The sequence below is a fragment of the Gadus morhua genome, chromosome 18, assembly GCF_902167405.1.
Source record: "Gadus morhua chromosome 18, gadMor3.0, whole genome shotgun sequence".
Lineage (NCBI taxonomy): Eukaryota > Metazoa > Chordata > Actinopteri > Gadiformes > Gadidae > Gadus > Gadus morhua.
Genome location: NC_044065.1, coordinates 10378572 through 10394904, shown reverse-complemented (window position 1 = coordinate 10394904; position 16333 = coordinate 10378572). Strand labels below are relative to the sequence as shown.

Genomic DNA, 16333 nt, shown 5'->3' with positions numbered 1-16333 from the left:
CCTCGTCGATCAGCCAATCAAAAAGAGAGGCACGGCAGCAACGCTATAGCCTGCCTGGTAACATGCCAGCAGAGAAGAGGAAACAGAAGAAAAAAAGGGGGCTGGGGTGACAATAGGACATTAGTGTTGTGGAAATTTCCAAGAACATGCCCGGACAAAGATACGTTTAATTGTTTAACATCCACAAACAAACAAAAAAACTAAACTAAACTGCTCTCCAGGAACCAAGAAGAGTTGAAATGGTTAAAATATGCAAAACTCCACTGGTTCAGTGTTGCAGTGCACATTACGTCATTTGTTTTGCTCAAACATTACATCATGTTTTTGGGCTACGGTGAATGCGTTCGAGTTAAAAAAAAAACCAACAACGCATCGTTTTTGACAGTACAATACAGTAGGACATACAATTCGAGTACATAATGTTAGATGTTATAATAGGATGCAGTTGTATGTGTGAATATTTTTGAAAACAACATTCGTATGCAGCCCATTGTACTTGTCCCAGAAAGCAAGACAAAGGCAAATTCACCTTGTACATTGTACAAGGTGAATAATGTATCGCCACTGTCAAGTTGTAATGGCCAATATCTTGCAATGCATTCTGCACATTGCAGGTCATATGACTTAATCCTTATGTGTACAGGTATGTCCCAATCCCATCCCATGTACAACAAGAAGAAGGGAATAGGATTCCACTGACAGAATTAGCCTATAGTGGTGGCCTACATGTGTATGTCAACAGGAAGAGCTCAACTTGCGAGATAAACAAGCTGAAAAGCTCCCAGGATGTTTAAGACGTATCCCAAGTTTGTTGACCGAGAGTCCTGATACCGTATATGCTGTGGAAAAATACGGGAGGGAGGGAGGGAGGGAGGGAGGGAATGAGTGGGGTGTGAAGGCTTTTCTACTGCGAGGCGGAGCTCCGAGAAAACAACACAGCAGAAAGCACAGAATGTTCTAAGTTCCTTGTTATCATTTCGATCCGATGCAATAACATCTTCAACTGTCAGCCCGGATGGATACGTTTGCATTTAGATTAGATTTCATAGTGCATGCAGATATTTTTGTGGGTTCAACTATACACATGTAGAAGTTTAAGGAAAGTTAGTTTACCTTCAGAATAAAGTTAAAACTTCAGTCATTGAATTCTTACATTTGCATAATAATAGCCAGGACATAGTTGATAAGTATATCTGAGATTCAGCTCAAGGTGTCCTATGTCATGTGACAGTTATCTGCGATGTTAAAAAAAAAAAAAAGGAGAAGAAAAAGAGGAAGCATATAGTCCGCTCCTCGAACAGTACATTTTGTACAACCACCACTCGTATGATAACATCTATTCACTGGCAGGAACTTTGAGGTCTACAGTCTTCAAAACAAATGAAAAGTTTGATTGGGTCGGGAGCTTTAGATAAGATAACCGTTTATTACCGCCTGTGCTGAAGCAGTGAACAATAAAAACAATACACAGTTGAAGGTATATTCAACATAAACCATTGAACTAAGGTACATATTAAAACATTTCGTTTTACATGATTTCTGCATATAGTATAACATCTGCATTTGCCATACCAATTTTATATAGCAGACAGCTAGTAAGAAAAATACAACGGTATAAAATAAAACATGGCAAAGTAGATTTTTTTTAAAGTAATCCAAGATCCTTTTATAAATGGCCAAGAATAAGTTTGAAATTGAGAAATACAAATAAGGCTTACCTTTATGGGCACTTGTTATGATGCCAATAAAGAGCAGGAGTTATGTGTAATTCTTGTTTTCACACACCCAGGAGGGTGTACCGAAGGTCAACACAGGTAAACAGCAATAACACAAGCTTTCCAGAAAACAATGTGTACTGGAACTATTCATGATGACGGTGGCACAGCAAAGTGATATAGTTCCAATGTTGGAAATGGAAACAGAACAAATGCTACAGCAAGAACTGGATAAAAACACTTATTGTGTGTTCACATATGGAGAAAAACAACACATTACTGTAGATTAATAACAATATGTTTTATACAATATAAAAGGAAGACACATTAAATATTGCATCTTTGCTAAGCAGTCCATCTGAAGGAAATGCAACCAAAGGCCACTGGAACTTTATCATAATTATTTATTTATGATGGAGTGAATCCCAGTAACTGCTCGATGGGCTTGTATCGCCATTCATCTGCCTCCAGCTCTTCGACTAAACTTGCAAGTTTCTCCATTCGCGACACCTGTTGATCTACAAACAAATGATTATATTAGTGTGAGGCTCTCAGTTGCACGTTATCAAACATAAAATGCTAGCATTACCATTTAATTGAAATACAATGATTGTATTATACATACCATGCTTCACTTGTTTTAATGTCGATGCCACTTGGTAGCTGAATACGGACTCACATAGAAATCTGTCAGATCCATCTGAAACACACACACACACACACACACACACACACACACACACACACACACACACACACACACACACACACACACACACACACACACACACACACACACACACACACACACACACACACACACACACAATTGCATCTTGATTAAAATTAGGAAAGATTGACCCACACTAGACTACCTGGAACCCTCTTTTTATGTGTTAGTCTGCATGCATTCAGGGGTCTTGTGTAACATTATGCCTTCTGTACCGTGTCTAGTGTGTGTAAAACTCCACCCCGTTGTCCATGAAAATAACTGTCCTCTTTGAGGGCAATAAATGACTATCCATCTATCTAAGTATCCATCTATCAATCTAGAAAGCTGTGATCCTAGAAATAACGCACAAACAACCATATATCGACTTGTTTTTCTTGTTCTGGAAATAAGAAAATATGTCGCAACTTTCACCCTTATGTCAATGCAAAGATTGGAGTGTTGAAATCACATACTGACACCCCCTACACACACACACACACACACACACCCACACAGCACAATAGTACAAAAACAAGGAACAGGCAGAAAGGCCAGAGCCTCACTGCGCTCCCAGAGTCACACTTTGTTCTCAGCTTTGCAACACTCGCGGTTTCTGTGCCAAATCCTAACTAAGCACATTAATTAGTGCATTCGAAGCAAGACACGCAATAGAAATGGGCATCCAGCCAGCTGGGCCTGATATCCATAAACTAAATCATCTCATGTGGTACTGGACAATAATGTGTTCAATATACAAATAGACAAAAGATAAAGAGCTATTCGATTGAGACCAATCACATACAATAGCGAATAAAATAATGCAATGTTACTGTGTTGCTTTGGATAAAAGTCTCTGTTAAAAAACAAAATGTGATTGAAAACCATAAGTGATGTCGTGCATCTGTGTGTACACTAAAATATTTACATGTGTATCTTATACTACTTACTAGGCAAACCCCATGAAACCATAAGAGTACTGAAGGAATAAAAATACTTAAATTGCGACAAATTATATATTTTTCATCAGGAACATCATCAAGATAGTGTAGCGGTTACAGTGTTTGACTACCCATGCGCGTTGATGGTTCGATCCCCGATGTACACATCCTTATTTGTAGGCATCCTTGAGAAAGATGCCTAAACTAATTGCTTAAAAGTGTCAGATACACAAATTATATTTTAGATTTTGGTCGACTGCCTACCAGTCTGTCAGTAGCCATGCTCTGTTTTCCCCGTTTCTTCTTGAAAACAGTCAGAAACAAATACGCCAAAGCCCCACAACAGAGAAAAATATGATCACGCTGCTCTGAAAACACATTATTCCTATTTCATATTTACTTTTGGGAATTTCTTTCTGTCCCTGTCCACCAACGGTGGTAAGGGAAGCCCATTTAAAGATGGGGTCACACCCCTAAAACATCTGATATCCTAGAAAAGTGCAGAATGTCCTTTGTCTTAACCATGAGAACTGTATGAGCCAGAAAATACTAACCAAAACGCAATGTCCACTAGAGTGGACCCAAATGAATCGCAGCTTCTCAGAAGGGGGTTAGCCTCGTGAGAGCATCCTGGTCTCGCGTCTTTACCCTCTGTTTCTCTTAGCAAACGTGAACATCTGGATGGACACACCGGTACCATGACCTACCTTCCATCATTTCACCCGCACCCTTCGGGTATGTGTAGAGGACCTTCCTGGGCGGTATGAGCTCTGAGGCGCTGAACCCCGAGCCTGTCACTGAACTTCCACTCACTCCTCCCGCAGAGGACGACGAAGAGGACGCGGCCATGGTCTTGGCTATAGCCACAACATGGAAAAACAAATTTGAAATAGTCAGTTATTCCAGCTTATATGTTTTAAAAAACGGACAAATGTGGATGTGATGCAGGGAGCAGGCTAGCAGCTAGCTAGTGCCACCTGAATTGTTTAGCAATTAAGATAGCGTATTGTCAGTCGTTGATGGGGGAAACCATACAATATTATCAACAGAAAAGTACCCGCTTATTACTTCACATATCACTTACCTTATTTTACTGGGGATGCATTTACTGTAGTTCTCAGTGTTGTTTACCCATGGGCTACTTCTTCTTTTTTTTATTTGGCACGACTTGTGAGTTGCTGCCCCCCACAGCTTATTAAAGGACCTACAACTTATTTTCCATCGACTTGCGACAATAGAGATTCACTTTACGTTTGAGCTAATGCGCAAACCTTGGACACGCAATCTTTTGACAACGTTGGAAAATCTTCTGGCCGATCCCTTCGGTTGAAGATCTACAAAAACACGACGTCATGGTGTCGCAAAAAACGCTAGATCCAGTCACTTTTATCGTAAATCGACTTTTGCCAGCCGCTTCTTATGGTTCTTACCAATGCAAGCATTTTTTTATTATGGATGTTTTACGCCCAGCACTTATAAATATAAATGGCAGAATATATAGACGAAACGCAATTAAAGAAGAAAACTACGAAGAAAAGGAAGATGACTTTTACCAAGACGAAAGACCAGGTGAGCCTGAAGTGCCTGAAGTGACGACACACACACACACACACACACACACACACACACACACACACACACACACACACACACACACACACACACACACACACACACACACAGTTATGTAACTTTAACCTTTTACAAGGTAGGATTTCTCACCATCTTGTGTAGACCTATAGTAGCCTATGCTATCTAGTAGTGTGTGTGTGTGTGTGTGTGTGTGTGTGTGTGTGTGTGTGTGTGTGTGTGTGTGTGTGTGTGTGTGTGTGTGTGTGTGTGTATGTGTATGTGTATGTTGGGTATATCATTATTATTTACTCATTTGTCAGTTCCTCATTCATGTCCGATGACGCTGATAAATGTAAATGGATATCTAGTCAGTGCCATCATTTTGAAATGGCTGTCTGTAAATATGAGATGTCAATAAAGGGGGCCGTCCACACTAGGGCCGTAAGTGTCCACAATTTTAAAAAGAGAATTATTCTTACCCTGTGATGTTGGACAGAATATGAAGAATTGGAAACTGATGAAGTCTGTGAAAGCCACTTGATTGAACAGACGGACAAAGGTTTCCGCTGTGCCATTGATGTCCCAAGTGTCCTCTACAAGTGAGTGATTGATGGACATGTTTTATCAGTGTCTGAGGTGCTGGCTACAAAGGAGAATATGTGTGCATTTATTTGTCTATTTTTTCAGATACATTATTGGAAAGAAGGGAGAGACACGCAGGCGTCTTGAGTCTGACACAAAGACATCTATCACAATTCCCAAGCTGGGTATTGAAGGAGAAATTGGTGAGGTTTTATAATTATTGACCCCATAGGCTTCCTTGAGCCTATGGAGTAAAACGCTTTTCTCTCCATTAAACTCAATCTCACTCACAGATGCAAAAATCCTGCCTCAAACAATGTCCATTCTTCATCTGACAGTTGTCACCGGTGCTCAGAAGAACGCCGTCTCCTCCGCCGTCACGCGACTGGAGATGCTGATAGACGGCTTCCGCAGGAAGCAGCCTTTCACCCACTTCCTGTCCTTTGCTCTCAATGACTCCCAGGTTCAAGAGGGATTCCACGCATTCAAAGCCATGGTTTTGGAGCAGTTTTCACAGGTATTTATTCAATTGTCTTTGTTTGGTTATTATGAACATAAATAAGGTGGTGTGTCCTCCAGTGGACAATGTGTAGTAGCCTGGAGCCAGATGCCTGTAAAGCACTGTCTGCTCCTTAATGCTCCTGTAGTCACCGCTTTGGATGAAATCAATAGCTAAATTAAAGAATAAAAATAATTCTTCATCTAAATCGTCGTCATCTTGATGTAATCGGAGAGAATGGAATGGAAGCACGTCGCAACAAAATCCAAAACAATTTGTCCGATATGCCGCCTAGGATAGCGGGGTGGACGACAGCATCTTCCAGAACCCTTCCAAGCTCCACCTGACCTTGGGCACTCTGGTGCTGCTGAACGAAACAGAGGTGAACAAGGCATGCGACCACCTCCAGGAGTTTCGACATGTTATCAAGTAGGAGCAAAGCACTGCACCGACAGGTTATCGCAATCTGCAGACTCATGTGAACCGCGATGGATGGAGATGGTGTTGTGTAATAGCTAACGGTGTCTTCTGCTGCGATCTCTCTGGTGACCAGGGACCTCACGGAAGGTAAGCCTCTGCCCCTGGAGGTGATGGGCATCGAGTACATGAACGACGACCCTGCCGCAGTGGACGTACTGTACGCCAAGGTCAACCTGCAAGATGGTTCCGACAGGTGAGCGCAACGCTTTCCGTTTGTGTTGAAACCGGCACGATGTGCCTCATGTTCATTCAATTTATTTGATTGAGACACGGTGGACAGGTTTCATTTACAAAAAGCGGAAAATAAAACAAGATAATACAAACAATATGAAATACAACAAATAAAAAAAGAGTATTTGATTTCATACCACGACATGAAATCTTTTGGATTGTGGTTGGTTGTTATCGTGGGTTATAACCTGGATAGGGAAATTGCAGCCCTTCTCTGGATAAGTTTGTAGGACCGTCTTCTGTGCCCGTCTCCCAGCATTGCATCTTATATTTGTGGACCACTTGAGGTCTGTCCTGGACGGTCGACTGCCAGTCTTCCCAGTGAAAATGTGGGCTACTATTTTCAAGCTCCCCCACTGTCAATGACCCAGAATCTCTTGTCCCTGTAGGCTCCAGGTAATGGCCGACCGGCTAGTGGAGCACTTTGTCTCGGCCGGCCTGATGGTGAGAGAGTGGGACAGGGTGAAGCTGCACGGCACGGTGATGAACACCCTGTTCAGGAAGGACAGCACAGGTAGAGGCATAAACCTTGTTATTTATTATAGGGTCACACTGTGCATTAGTGTCCTGTTATTGGGGAACGACACGAGTAAGTACTGAGGAACGGCTCGATCGGCGTGTTGACTTGTACCCAGAAGGTTACAAGCCAACCTCGATCCCCTGCTCGAGGCGTCCCTGAGCAAGACACCTAATCCTAACTGACGAGTTGGCTGTCGCCTTGCATGGTTTACTCTGCCGTCAGTGTGTGAATGTGTGTCTGAACGAATGAAAGTAGCTTTGGATAAAATGTCTGCTAAATGTAAATGTAGTGTGTCATTAGCAATCTAACAGCATACTATATATGTTATTACGTTGTGTTGGAGTTCGGGGTTAAGGTTGGGAATATTCTAAAAAGTTCCAAACCAGGGTTGAGGCTAGGCTGCTCCATAACGTTTTACACAATGTTACTGGTTGTGACATTGCGTATAACATGTCGGATAACACCGTAAATAGCTGTAATCCCAACGCTTGTTTCCGAAAATATAGTGTGGTCAGCGTGTGTGAGCTATTATGGATAAATATACTGTGTGTGTGTGTTATCATGGATAAATATACTGTGTGTGTGTGAGTTATTATGGATAAATAGAGTGTGTTTGAGTTATTATGGATAAATAAAGTGTGTTGTGTGTGTGTGTGTGTGTGTTGTTATGGAGGAATACAATATATAAACTATGAATGCAATAAAATCACAAGTCACCCTTGTAAAAAGCATACGCTGGTTGCTTATGATGCTGCTTATACATGTGTGACGCCGTAACTACCGTAGCTGTAATTCCAACCCATGTTTGCTCAAATATAGTGTGTGTGAGTTATTATGTCTAAATAGTGCATAAAAGCATATGCTAATTAATAAATTATAAATATTATCTGATGTAGATCATATTTATGCCCTTAAAATAATGAAAAAGCTTTACCCCTCAATCCTATTGCCCAATGTTTACTCTGCTCTTTGGGGCTTGGCTTTACTCACAGAGAATCTTAAACTTCCCAAGTATTCAGGCTGCAGTGAGCAGTGAGTGAGTGGCATCAGACGACCGGCTCTCCCTATCTAGCCGCAGTGCTGTTGACGAGCCTCGGGGAATGTGTTTTCCCAGCCGCGTCTGACAATGGTTTCATTCACGTTGGCTGTGGATCAAGTGCAGGCCTTACTGGTTTATACAAAAACAGTGTTTCAGCGCTGACCATGTTTACTTGGTATGCCAGCTATGGGCCCGAAGTAACTTAGTTTAATGTCTGCTGGTGAAGCTATAAAGAAAGAGGACTTGTGGTCACAGCTTCGCAAAGAAAACAACTGGTTGGAGTGTTTCTTCTCTGCTGCACGGCTCACAAACACAAGGCTGACCAGTCATGTTGAGATGAACTTGGAGTGAGATGAGCTGGGAGTAATATGAGCTAGGAGCCCTGTGCACTATTGTGTTTCCTCGGTACCACATGGCAGTCCCTGTTTATCAAAGCAACTTTCAGTGAATTCACATCCAGGCGTTGTATGTATGTTGATCTATATACTGTACGTATATTTATATGATCTCATTTTAGCTTACCTTATGTCCTTGGGGATCTTGCTCTGAGGTAGCCTACAAACTAGGGCTGGAGACTTAAGGGATGGAACCCAGTTCCTTTTGTCAGGGAGTCGATCATCTTAACCACTAGTTCTGCCCCCCTTTTTATTTCCCGGTTTGCTTATCTGCTCAAACCCTTTGATCTGTGCTCTTTTTTCTGTTCTCCCTCCAGCCGAAGACGTTGGTGGCCCGGGACGAAGGAACCCACGGGACAGGGAGGCGTTCGATGCCAGGAACATACTAAAGGTTAGAGGGGAGAAGAGGGTGCACCTATCAAATATCACTGGGGTGCCAAGAGGTTTACAACCTGGCCAGAGGAAACATGTGACACGACCTAAATCCAGTTGTTGTTGTGCATATGATCTTTATTTTAATTACCGGGCTTGTGGTTGAAAATAGTAAATATAATCATGAAGGCTACAAAGTCCCATGATGCAGCATTCAACAGCACACAACCCAATCACCATGGCAACCTCCCACTTGTGTACGTTGTGAGCGACTCCAGATAACCTCTGGTCCTGCAGCAACGAATACAACCACATCATACTTGAGGCTGCCAATGCTTGATTGGAACAAGACGAGTCAAAGGTCAACTCTCGGGCTTGGAAAGTTTTCTGTAGCCGAGCAGCATAGACCTCTGTAGCATAGGCCTTTTGTGCTTGACCATGTGTGCTAACGATATTTCTTTAATTTCAATGTAGACGTTTGGAAGCCATCGCTTCGGAGAGTTTGACCTGAGTTGCGTGCAGCTGTCCCAGAGATTCTCCACAGATTGCACAGGCTACTATTCCAGTGCTGGAAGTGTCAGCTTTGCCTGAGGATCCGCAGACTACTCACCATCCAGCCAGGTACTATCTTCGACTGTTGAAATGTCCCATGTCATGCACCACCCCCACCACCATGTTAGCAGCTGTGACACTCTTGTCACCCACTAGGTGGCAGCATAAGCTATTTGTGAGGAAGGGGTAAACTCAGCAAATATGCTCTAGCCCTGTGGGAGAATAAAAAACATCAGCGCCATGAATGATTAACACTCACAGATCACAGAGAAAATGAAACAGACATGAATGCCAAAACTGAAAGCTGCATAAACATATGTTTATAATGCCAGGAAAAGTGACAGCAGTGTGTGACGCAAAGCCTACAAAAAACAAAACCAATTTTAATCTCGGTGTAACAATGACACAGTCTGTACGTTGGTCCCTCTCGCTTTTTTTAAACTCTTAAACGAGACGAAGGTTAGGTTGGCAATATATTTTTTTGTAGAGCAGCTCTCGATGAAGGTTGTTGCCGCCCTGTCCTCGAGGGTCAACCAAACCCGGACATCCCTTCGCAGTGATGCATGTGAAGTCCACGGGCAGTGATAGAGTACGGGCAGCAGCTTTTTAAGTAAAGAGTCTGTCCACACAGTTGCATCTAAAACAAGGACCTTCCTTAGCAATTGTGTTTTCAAATGAACATCCTTGATTGTTGCCATGTTTATCGCATGTTTGTGCCCGTTTGGTATCTTAGCGCTGATAATGTTTATATAATTTGTATTGTTCAAATGTTGACGGATACATCCTATTATGAGGGAAGAATAACACTTTCCCAGAAGGGACATGTAGGTGTTAATAAAGTGTTATATTATCTCCTCTGATCACAATGCTGACGGTGATGAATTAAAAAAAAATTTCAACCCAATTTAAACTGTCCAAATGTACAACAAACATTAACCATAGGACATGAAGCCTTTAATTCCCAGCAAAAAAATCGGAATTAATGGTTTACCAAGAGTTTAAGTAAGATAGTGACTATACAATACATGGGAATTAACTTGCCTATTATCCATTCTTATGCTGCGAATGTCACAGCATTTCCTCTTCTATATTTAATTATACAAGAATCCAAGTCTGGTTGTCCTGATAGTGAGTGATATAGGGCTAGGATTTTCCTTGATGCAATATGATCCATGTAATTCAGCAATCCAGCAAACTGAAAAATACTCCCATATACCATTCCACAATGATATAAACAAATTCAGTTAAACCAGAATATACAATTAAAACAAAGTTGAATGCTCTTCTGACTGTACCTACATATTCCGCTCAATTATATTTCTAGATATTTGCATATTTCTTCACTCTGTTTTGAATTTGAATACAATAAAATGTATGAAAGGCACGCAAGGGCATATTTAAAGCAGAGCGACCTTAGCGTCCAGGTTCGCACGCGGACGCCTGCGTTACGTCTCTCTCTTAATCGTGCCATTAGCCTGACGAGCCCTGGTTAACTCTCCCTCATTTCCCTGTACGGCAGCGCCTCACGCACACACACACACATTCATACATAAATGTTGACAACCTTCGGTGACATGATTTATTACATCGGTGTCACTTATTTCTCTCTCTCTCGCTCTCTCTCTCTCTCTCTCTCTCTCTCTCTCTCCCCCTCTCCCCCCTCTCTCTCTGTCATTCTTTGTGTTCGTCACTGTAGAACCCATGCCCAGCCTCCTCCTACACAACACCTCCTACCCACTGGCCGTCTGTCGAGCATGACAGTGAGTGCAGTCAGGGCGGACTAAGTGACTGACCCCTTGCCCCCACTGTCACAGTCCCCCCCCCGCCCCATGGCTCCTCTTCCGTGACATGTCCCCCCCCCCCCCCCCCCCGGGTGTCCACTGCTTGGTATGCGGCTCTGAGGAGGAGATTGTTCTTTGATTTCATGTGTGAGGACGCCAGTTCACACCAATTGGCACTCAACGAGGGAGGAAGGGAGGGAGGGAGGGTATGTAGGTCATAAGGGTGTTTGTTCTGGGTTCGAACCCGATGTTGACAGTATACCTGTAGGCATCCTCGAGCAAGACACCCCAACCCCTACTCGCTACTCGTCTTTGTTTGCATGGATCATTCTGAATTTGCCGTAAGTCGCTTTTTGATCCATGACTAAATCGGCCATAGGTCAGTATGTGTACAGTCGGTCAGTCTCTGTCTTCATGGATGACAACACACATAGATGGGGTTGGGGGGGAGGGCGGGTGGTGGTTGAAGTTGAGATTGCGATTGAGATTCAGCGCGGACCCGCTGCTGCTTGCTTCTCCTGGCGTGGGACACGATTAAGGATTCACTGAGCAGATGTCCTCGCTAATCAATGCAGCGCAAACATATGAGGGCGCATAAGTCACCGAGCGGCACAGAGGCGGGGACGTCACCTGACAGCAGGAGGCTGTCCGCAGGGTTATGTAGTTGTTGTTGTTGTTGTTGTTTTCTTGTTGTTGTTTTTGTTGTTGTTGTTGTTGTTGTGCATTTGTGTGTGTGTGATCTGCATATTTTATAGAATTGGCATGATAATGATGATAATGATACTTAAATTAGAAAATAGAAGACCGTTAGTAACAACGGTAAATTTGCTCCTTTTATTTACTGGCAAATATTTCACGTATACAAATCTGGACAGATGCTGCAGTGTGTGTGTGTGTGTGTGTGTGTGTGTGTGTGTGTGTGTGTGTGTGTGTGTGTGTGTGTGTGTGTGTGTGTGTGTGTGTGTGTGTGTGTGTGTGTGTGTGTGTGTGTGTGTGTGTGTGCTGCTCATTCCTCAGATCTGTACCCTGGTGGTCCCTGCTGTATCCGCTCAGCCTAATTAGTCAGCTCTTTGCTATAGCGCAGTGTTATAAGTCCCCATCCCTAACCTCTTGTGGTTTGCCTGCACTGGAGTGTGTGTGTGTACGTGAGTGTGTGGGGTGTTTGTGTGTCCTCTTTCAATACCACAGACACAAGTGTAAAGATTGTACTCTTTGTCACGTTGCGGTGCTGCTGAGCTCTTCCTGCACACACACACACACACACACACACACACACACACACACACACACACACACACACACACACACACACACACACACACACACACACACACACACACACACACACACACACACACACACACACACACACACACACACACACACACACGCGCGCGCACACACACACACTTCTGGTTGTGGAGGTTAGGATGGAGTCGAGGCCTGTGGAGTCGAGGTTATGTCACAGCTCTATTATAGATCAGCAGCGCGGTATTTGGAAATCAGGGGTGCCGGTCGCTCTGTAGGTAGAGCTGGTTGATCCTGTACAGAGTGCTTGTTGAGTGGGGAGCTGGCTTGAGCATTGAACATACACACGCACACAACCCCTGAAGAGCGGTTTGATTGCATGGTTGGATGGTGAAAGGTGCTCAGCAGTCCAAGCTCTGTACACAATGGTTGGAAAAGTGTGCTGTACGGAACCACGTGTGTGTCTTTGTGTGTGCGTGTGCATGTGTGTGTTCAGAGCATAGGATTTGTACGTTGATGTGTCTCCTGACAGGAGCCCTCCCTGAAGGACCTTGTTTACTGTAGGTGCCATGGTAACACTTCCTGGAATAACTAGCTCTATATATAAATGTCTGAGACCCATAAGACATTGACCTTGAAGAGGAACAGCCTTCCTTTTTCTGCATCAATGAGGAAAGGGGAACTTTTGATTATTTTATGCTTCTTTTGTAAAGGAGAAATCCAACGTACTTGACCTTTTCAAATTGTGCGTTACAAGAGATGTCTGCGGCAAACTTTCATTTTAATGAAGCTTTGGAATAGGGATCCCATGACATTTAATAATTGAGGTTCGATTTTTTTTATGTTCGTATTTCTTGTTCTTCTTAAAAGATAGTTTTTGTGCTTGACACAATTTGAGTAGCAATTACCAACCCGTTTCAACAAAGCTTTCATTTCGATCAGATACGGCTTTTCAATGCGCTTCAATCTGGGTCTTAAATGCGTCTGCTATTTAAAAGGAGCGCGGTACACAGCAGATCCGACGACTGCCAAGGGCTACAGGCTATCTGACCGTTTGGAGCTGTGGAAAGTTCATTTATTTTTAAGGTCAGCACGCGTCTAGCTCGCTGTCGCTTCCTACGTGTTGGCCTGCTTATCCTGAGAGGGTCTGTGCCACTGAAACCTTGCGGGAATAAATTAGATGTGGATCTAAACCAAGGTCTCTCAAATTAGATATGGATGGCCTTCCATAAAACCCTCATCACAAACCTGAAGCCTGTCGGGTCTCACACACTCGTACACAGCCTTTTGTTGTAGGGCGTGTATGGTGTCTCTTAATTGGTCCGTCATAGCATGGCTAAGCTTAATCTGTCCAGTGTAATATCTATCTAAAATGGATACATATTACACTCCCCCGTCAATGGACATATTTCACAAATCGTCCAGATTTGGATGTCATTACGGGTGACTGATGGAGCTCCTGTTTTAATCATCATTCAATCAGTTACTTTTTTCATGTGGCTCCACAATTGAGTGCCGCTGGCGTTCGCGTGCTTCACTGATCACTCGAACCAGAGGAGGCCTCACCGTGACTGGCAGCCGGGTTCCAGTATGCTGGGAGGCTCTGATCGTAGCCTACCATCACCAGCAGCGAGGGCAGGTCGAACCCCGTCCGGCCCGCCTCCATCACTCCGAGGAGCGCACCGATGAGTGGCGTTGAGTCTATACCTGCAGCAGCTGTCGGTGTCCGTTCACTGGATTACCCGTCGCAGATGCTTCGAACAGGCACGCACGGTCTCGTGCACGTGTGTTTGATCTGCTGCCGCCGCAGTCGGCGTTGGCTTTGTGTACTGTTTGGGAAAGGCGCTTGAGAAAAAAAAAGCACTTGTAAACGTGTGTATTTGCTTTGCCTGAATAAGCTGGAGAGTGCAGCTGCTGTTCAGCACCATTGGGTCTATTTGTGGTTTTGATGTTTTACAACATTGTTAAACAAATGTTGGACCCAGAGTTGAGAGCTTGGTCGATTTCACCCGTTGGATCCCACGTCAACGATTGATTTTTCCAAGATGTGTATTCACGCCAAGTAAATGCGAAGAAAAAGGACAAACAACTTTAATTAGTAATGCACTTTCAGGATCAATTCTTTAAATTCTACCCACATAACATAATTCTTAATTCCATCACTTCTTCATCAACAGCGGTCATTCTGCATGTAAACGCAGCCAAACAGGATGATAATATTCATTTTATCATTTTTTTTTAATGAAACCGCAAGTACGATTATTAACTACTCAGTTCAAATCGGACGTCTTCAGATATTCCACATTGGATATCCTCGGGCGATGTACATGGCATTACTGTACATGGGATGAAGACTCCTCAATTAACTATTCATTCCAGAAGAGTGCATTTTGGCGCTCCGCACTCTGTCTTCCCAGCACGTCTGAAAGGAAGGCTGCCAGTGCCCCCGCTGCTCCGCCCCGTCACCCCGTCCCTCACAGCGGGGGGGGGGGGCTAGACGGACGAGGGAGCGGGTGAGCGAGGGAGAGGGAAAGTGAAATGCGCTCAGACAGCTCCCAACACACTTTGCACTTTTAATAGTCGTGTGACCCAGTTTGAAATCAAATTAAATCAAATCCATATATACATTCATAGCAACTCCACTCACAGATCCTACAGTAAGGCACACGAGATCCTACAGTAAGTAAATCCCCCTCCCCCATCACACACACACACACACACACACACACACACACACACACACACACACACACACACACACACACACACACACACACACACACACACACACACACACACACACACACACACACACAATGAGTCACTAGAGTTTTGTCCTTATTCTGCAGCTTTGGAAAATATGCTTTCCTCCGGAAAAAAACAATACACTTTACGACATAGGTTTTTCCTATGCATTTTTAGTAGGAGCATTTAAAGCTTCTACTACTTTATGAGCAAGTGCTAGATTTTGCCTTGCACAGAGTACGGTATCTATGAATCAATAATTGATTGTGGAGCATAAACGCATTTTGTGTGTGTGTGTGTGTGTGTGTGTGTGTGTGTGTGTGTGTGTGTGTGTGTGTGTGTGTGTGTGTGTGTGTGTGTGTGTGTGTGTGTGTGTGTGTGTGTGTGATGCCGAGATTAATAATGTAATTGTTTTTTTTTGTGTTTTGCAGTTGAAAAATCAAACAATATTGACGAGGACGGAAGGCAATCTGCGTGCTTCAGTTTTTTGAAGCAACTGTATCCAATCCATCAAACAAACCATGTACCAAGGTGTGGCCAACAAAAACACCATCCTTTCTGTTACGTTACAGAATAAGCTGGAGATGTGATTCAGTTTGAAGAACTGGAACTTCAACAAATCAATAGACGTACAACAAATGATTGTAAAGTACTTATTTTCAATCTAATAAATACAACGCACGCATATTTATCGTCATTCATACTGTCGATACAAAAGGTGCCATATTTTGAATGTCTTCTGAAATCTCGGACATAAAAACAACATTTTGCGCACAAAGAAAGCTTCCAATCTTTTCCAGTCACAATTAATTGCTGGGTATTGTGTGTTTCTGCAGTAATCCCTAGATAAGAACTGGTCAAACATGCACCGCCCGATAAGAAAACAAGCTTGATTGGGAGAGTTAGGCTTGCACAAATAACGAATAGCAACGCTGTATTTCTTTGATTCACA

General features: G+C 43.3%; 2 protein-coding genes across 3 annotated transcripts; one reads left to right on the top strand and one right to left on the bottom strand.

The window, feature by feature from the left end:
- Window positions 1–1405: 1405 nt before the first annotated feature.
- anapc16 (anaphase promoting complex subunit 16) lies at window positions 1406–4686 on the bottom strand. Its single transcript, XM_030339764.1, has 4 exons — window positions 4450–4686; window positions 4073–4222; window positions 2341–2415; window positions 1406–2233 (listed from the first exon to the last, which is right to left on the bottom strand). Exons 2-4 carry the CDS (start codon window positions 4212–4214, stop codon window positions 2124–2126), a joined length of 327 nt encoding a protein of 108 aa, XP_030195624.1. The 5' UTR covers window positions 4215–4222; window positions 4450–4686; the 3' UTR covers window positions 1406–2123.
- On the top strand, window positions 4645–16068 carry ascc1 (activating signal cointegrator 1 complex subunit 1). Of its 2 annotated transcripts, none has more exons than XM_030339761.1 (10): window positions 4645–4934; window positions 5434–5536; window positions 5625–5722; window positions 5858–6036; window positions 6314–6447; window positions 6572–6691; window positions 7119–7243; window positions 9001–9074; window positions 9530–9676; window positions 15813–16068. In XM_030339761.1, exons 1-9 carry the CDS (start codon window positions 4718–4720, stop codon window positions 9644–9646), a joined length of 1167 nt encoding a protein of 388 aa, XP_030195621.1. In that variant the 5' UTR covers window positions 4645–4717; the 3' UTR covers window positions 9647–9676; window positions 15813–16068. The 2 variants fall into 2 exon arrangements, with proteins under 2 accessions (XP_030195621.1, XP_030195622.1); XM_030339762.1 differs by lacking the exon at window positions 15813–16068 and adding an exon at window positions 11304–11322.
- The last annotated feature ends 265 nt before the right edge of the window (window positions 16069–16333 follow it).

Bases quoted from the DNA above. Each gene is read 5' to 3' on its own strand.
- ascc1 (XM_030339761.1), top strand. From the start codon at position 4,718: ATGGTGTCGCAAAAAACGCTAGATCCAGTCACTTTTATCGTAAATCGA. The intron at 5,723-5,857 runs GTGAGGTTTTAT...TTCATCTGACAG, and splicing joins GGGTATTGAAGGAGAAATTG to TTGTCACCGGTGCTCAGAAG. The intron at 6,692-7,118 runs GTGAGCGCAACG...TTGTCCCTGTAG, and splicing joins CTGCAAGATGGTTCCGACAG to GCTCCAGGTAATGGCCGACC.
- anapc16 (XM_030339764.1), bottom strand. From the start codon at position 4,214: ATGGCCGCGTCCTCTTCGTCGTCCTCTGCGGGAGGAGTGAGTGGAAGT. The intron at 2,416-4,072 runs GTAGGTCATGGT...TGTGTGTTTCAG, and splicing joins TGCGGGTGAAATGATGGAAG to ATGGATCTGACAGATTTCTA. The intron at 2,234-2,340 runs GTATGTATAATA...ATTTGTTTGTAG, and splicing joins ATTAAAACAAGTGAAGCATG to ATCAACAGGTGTCGCGAATG.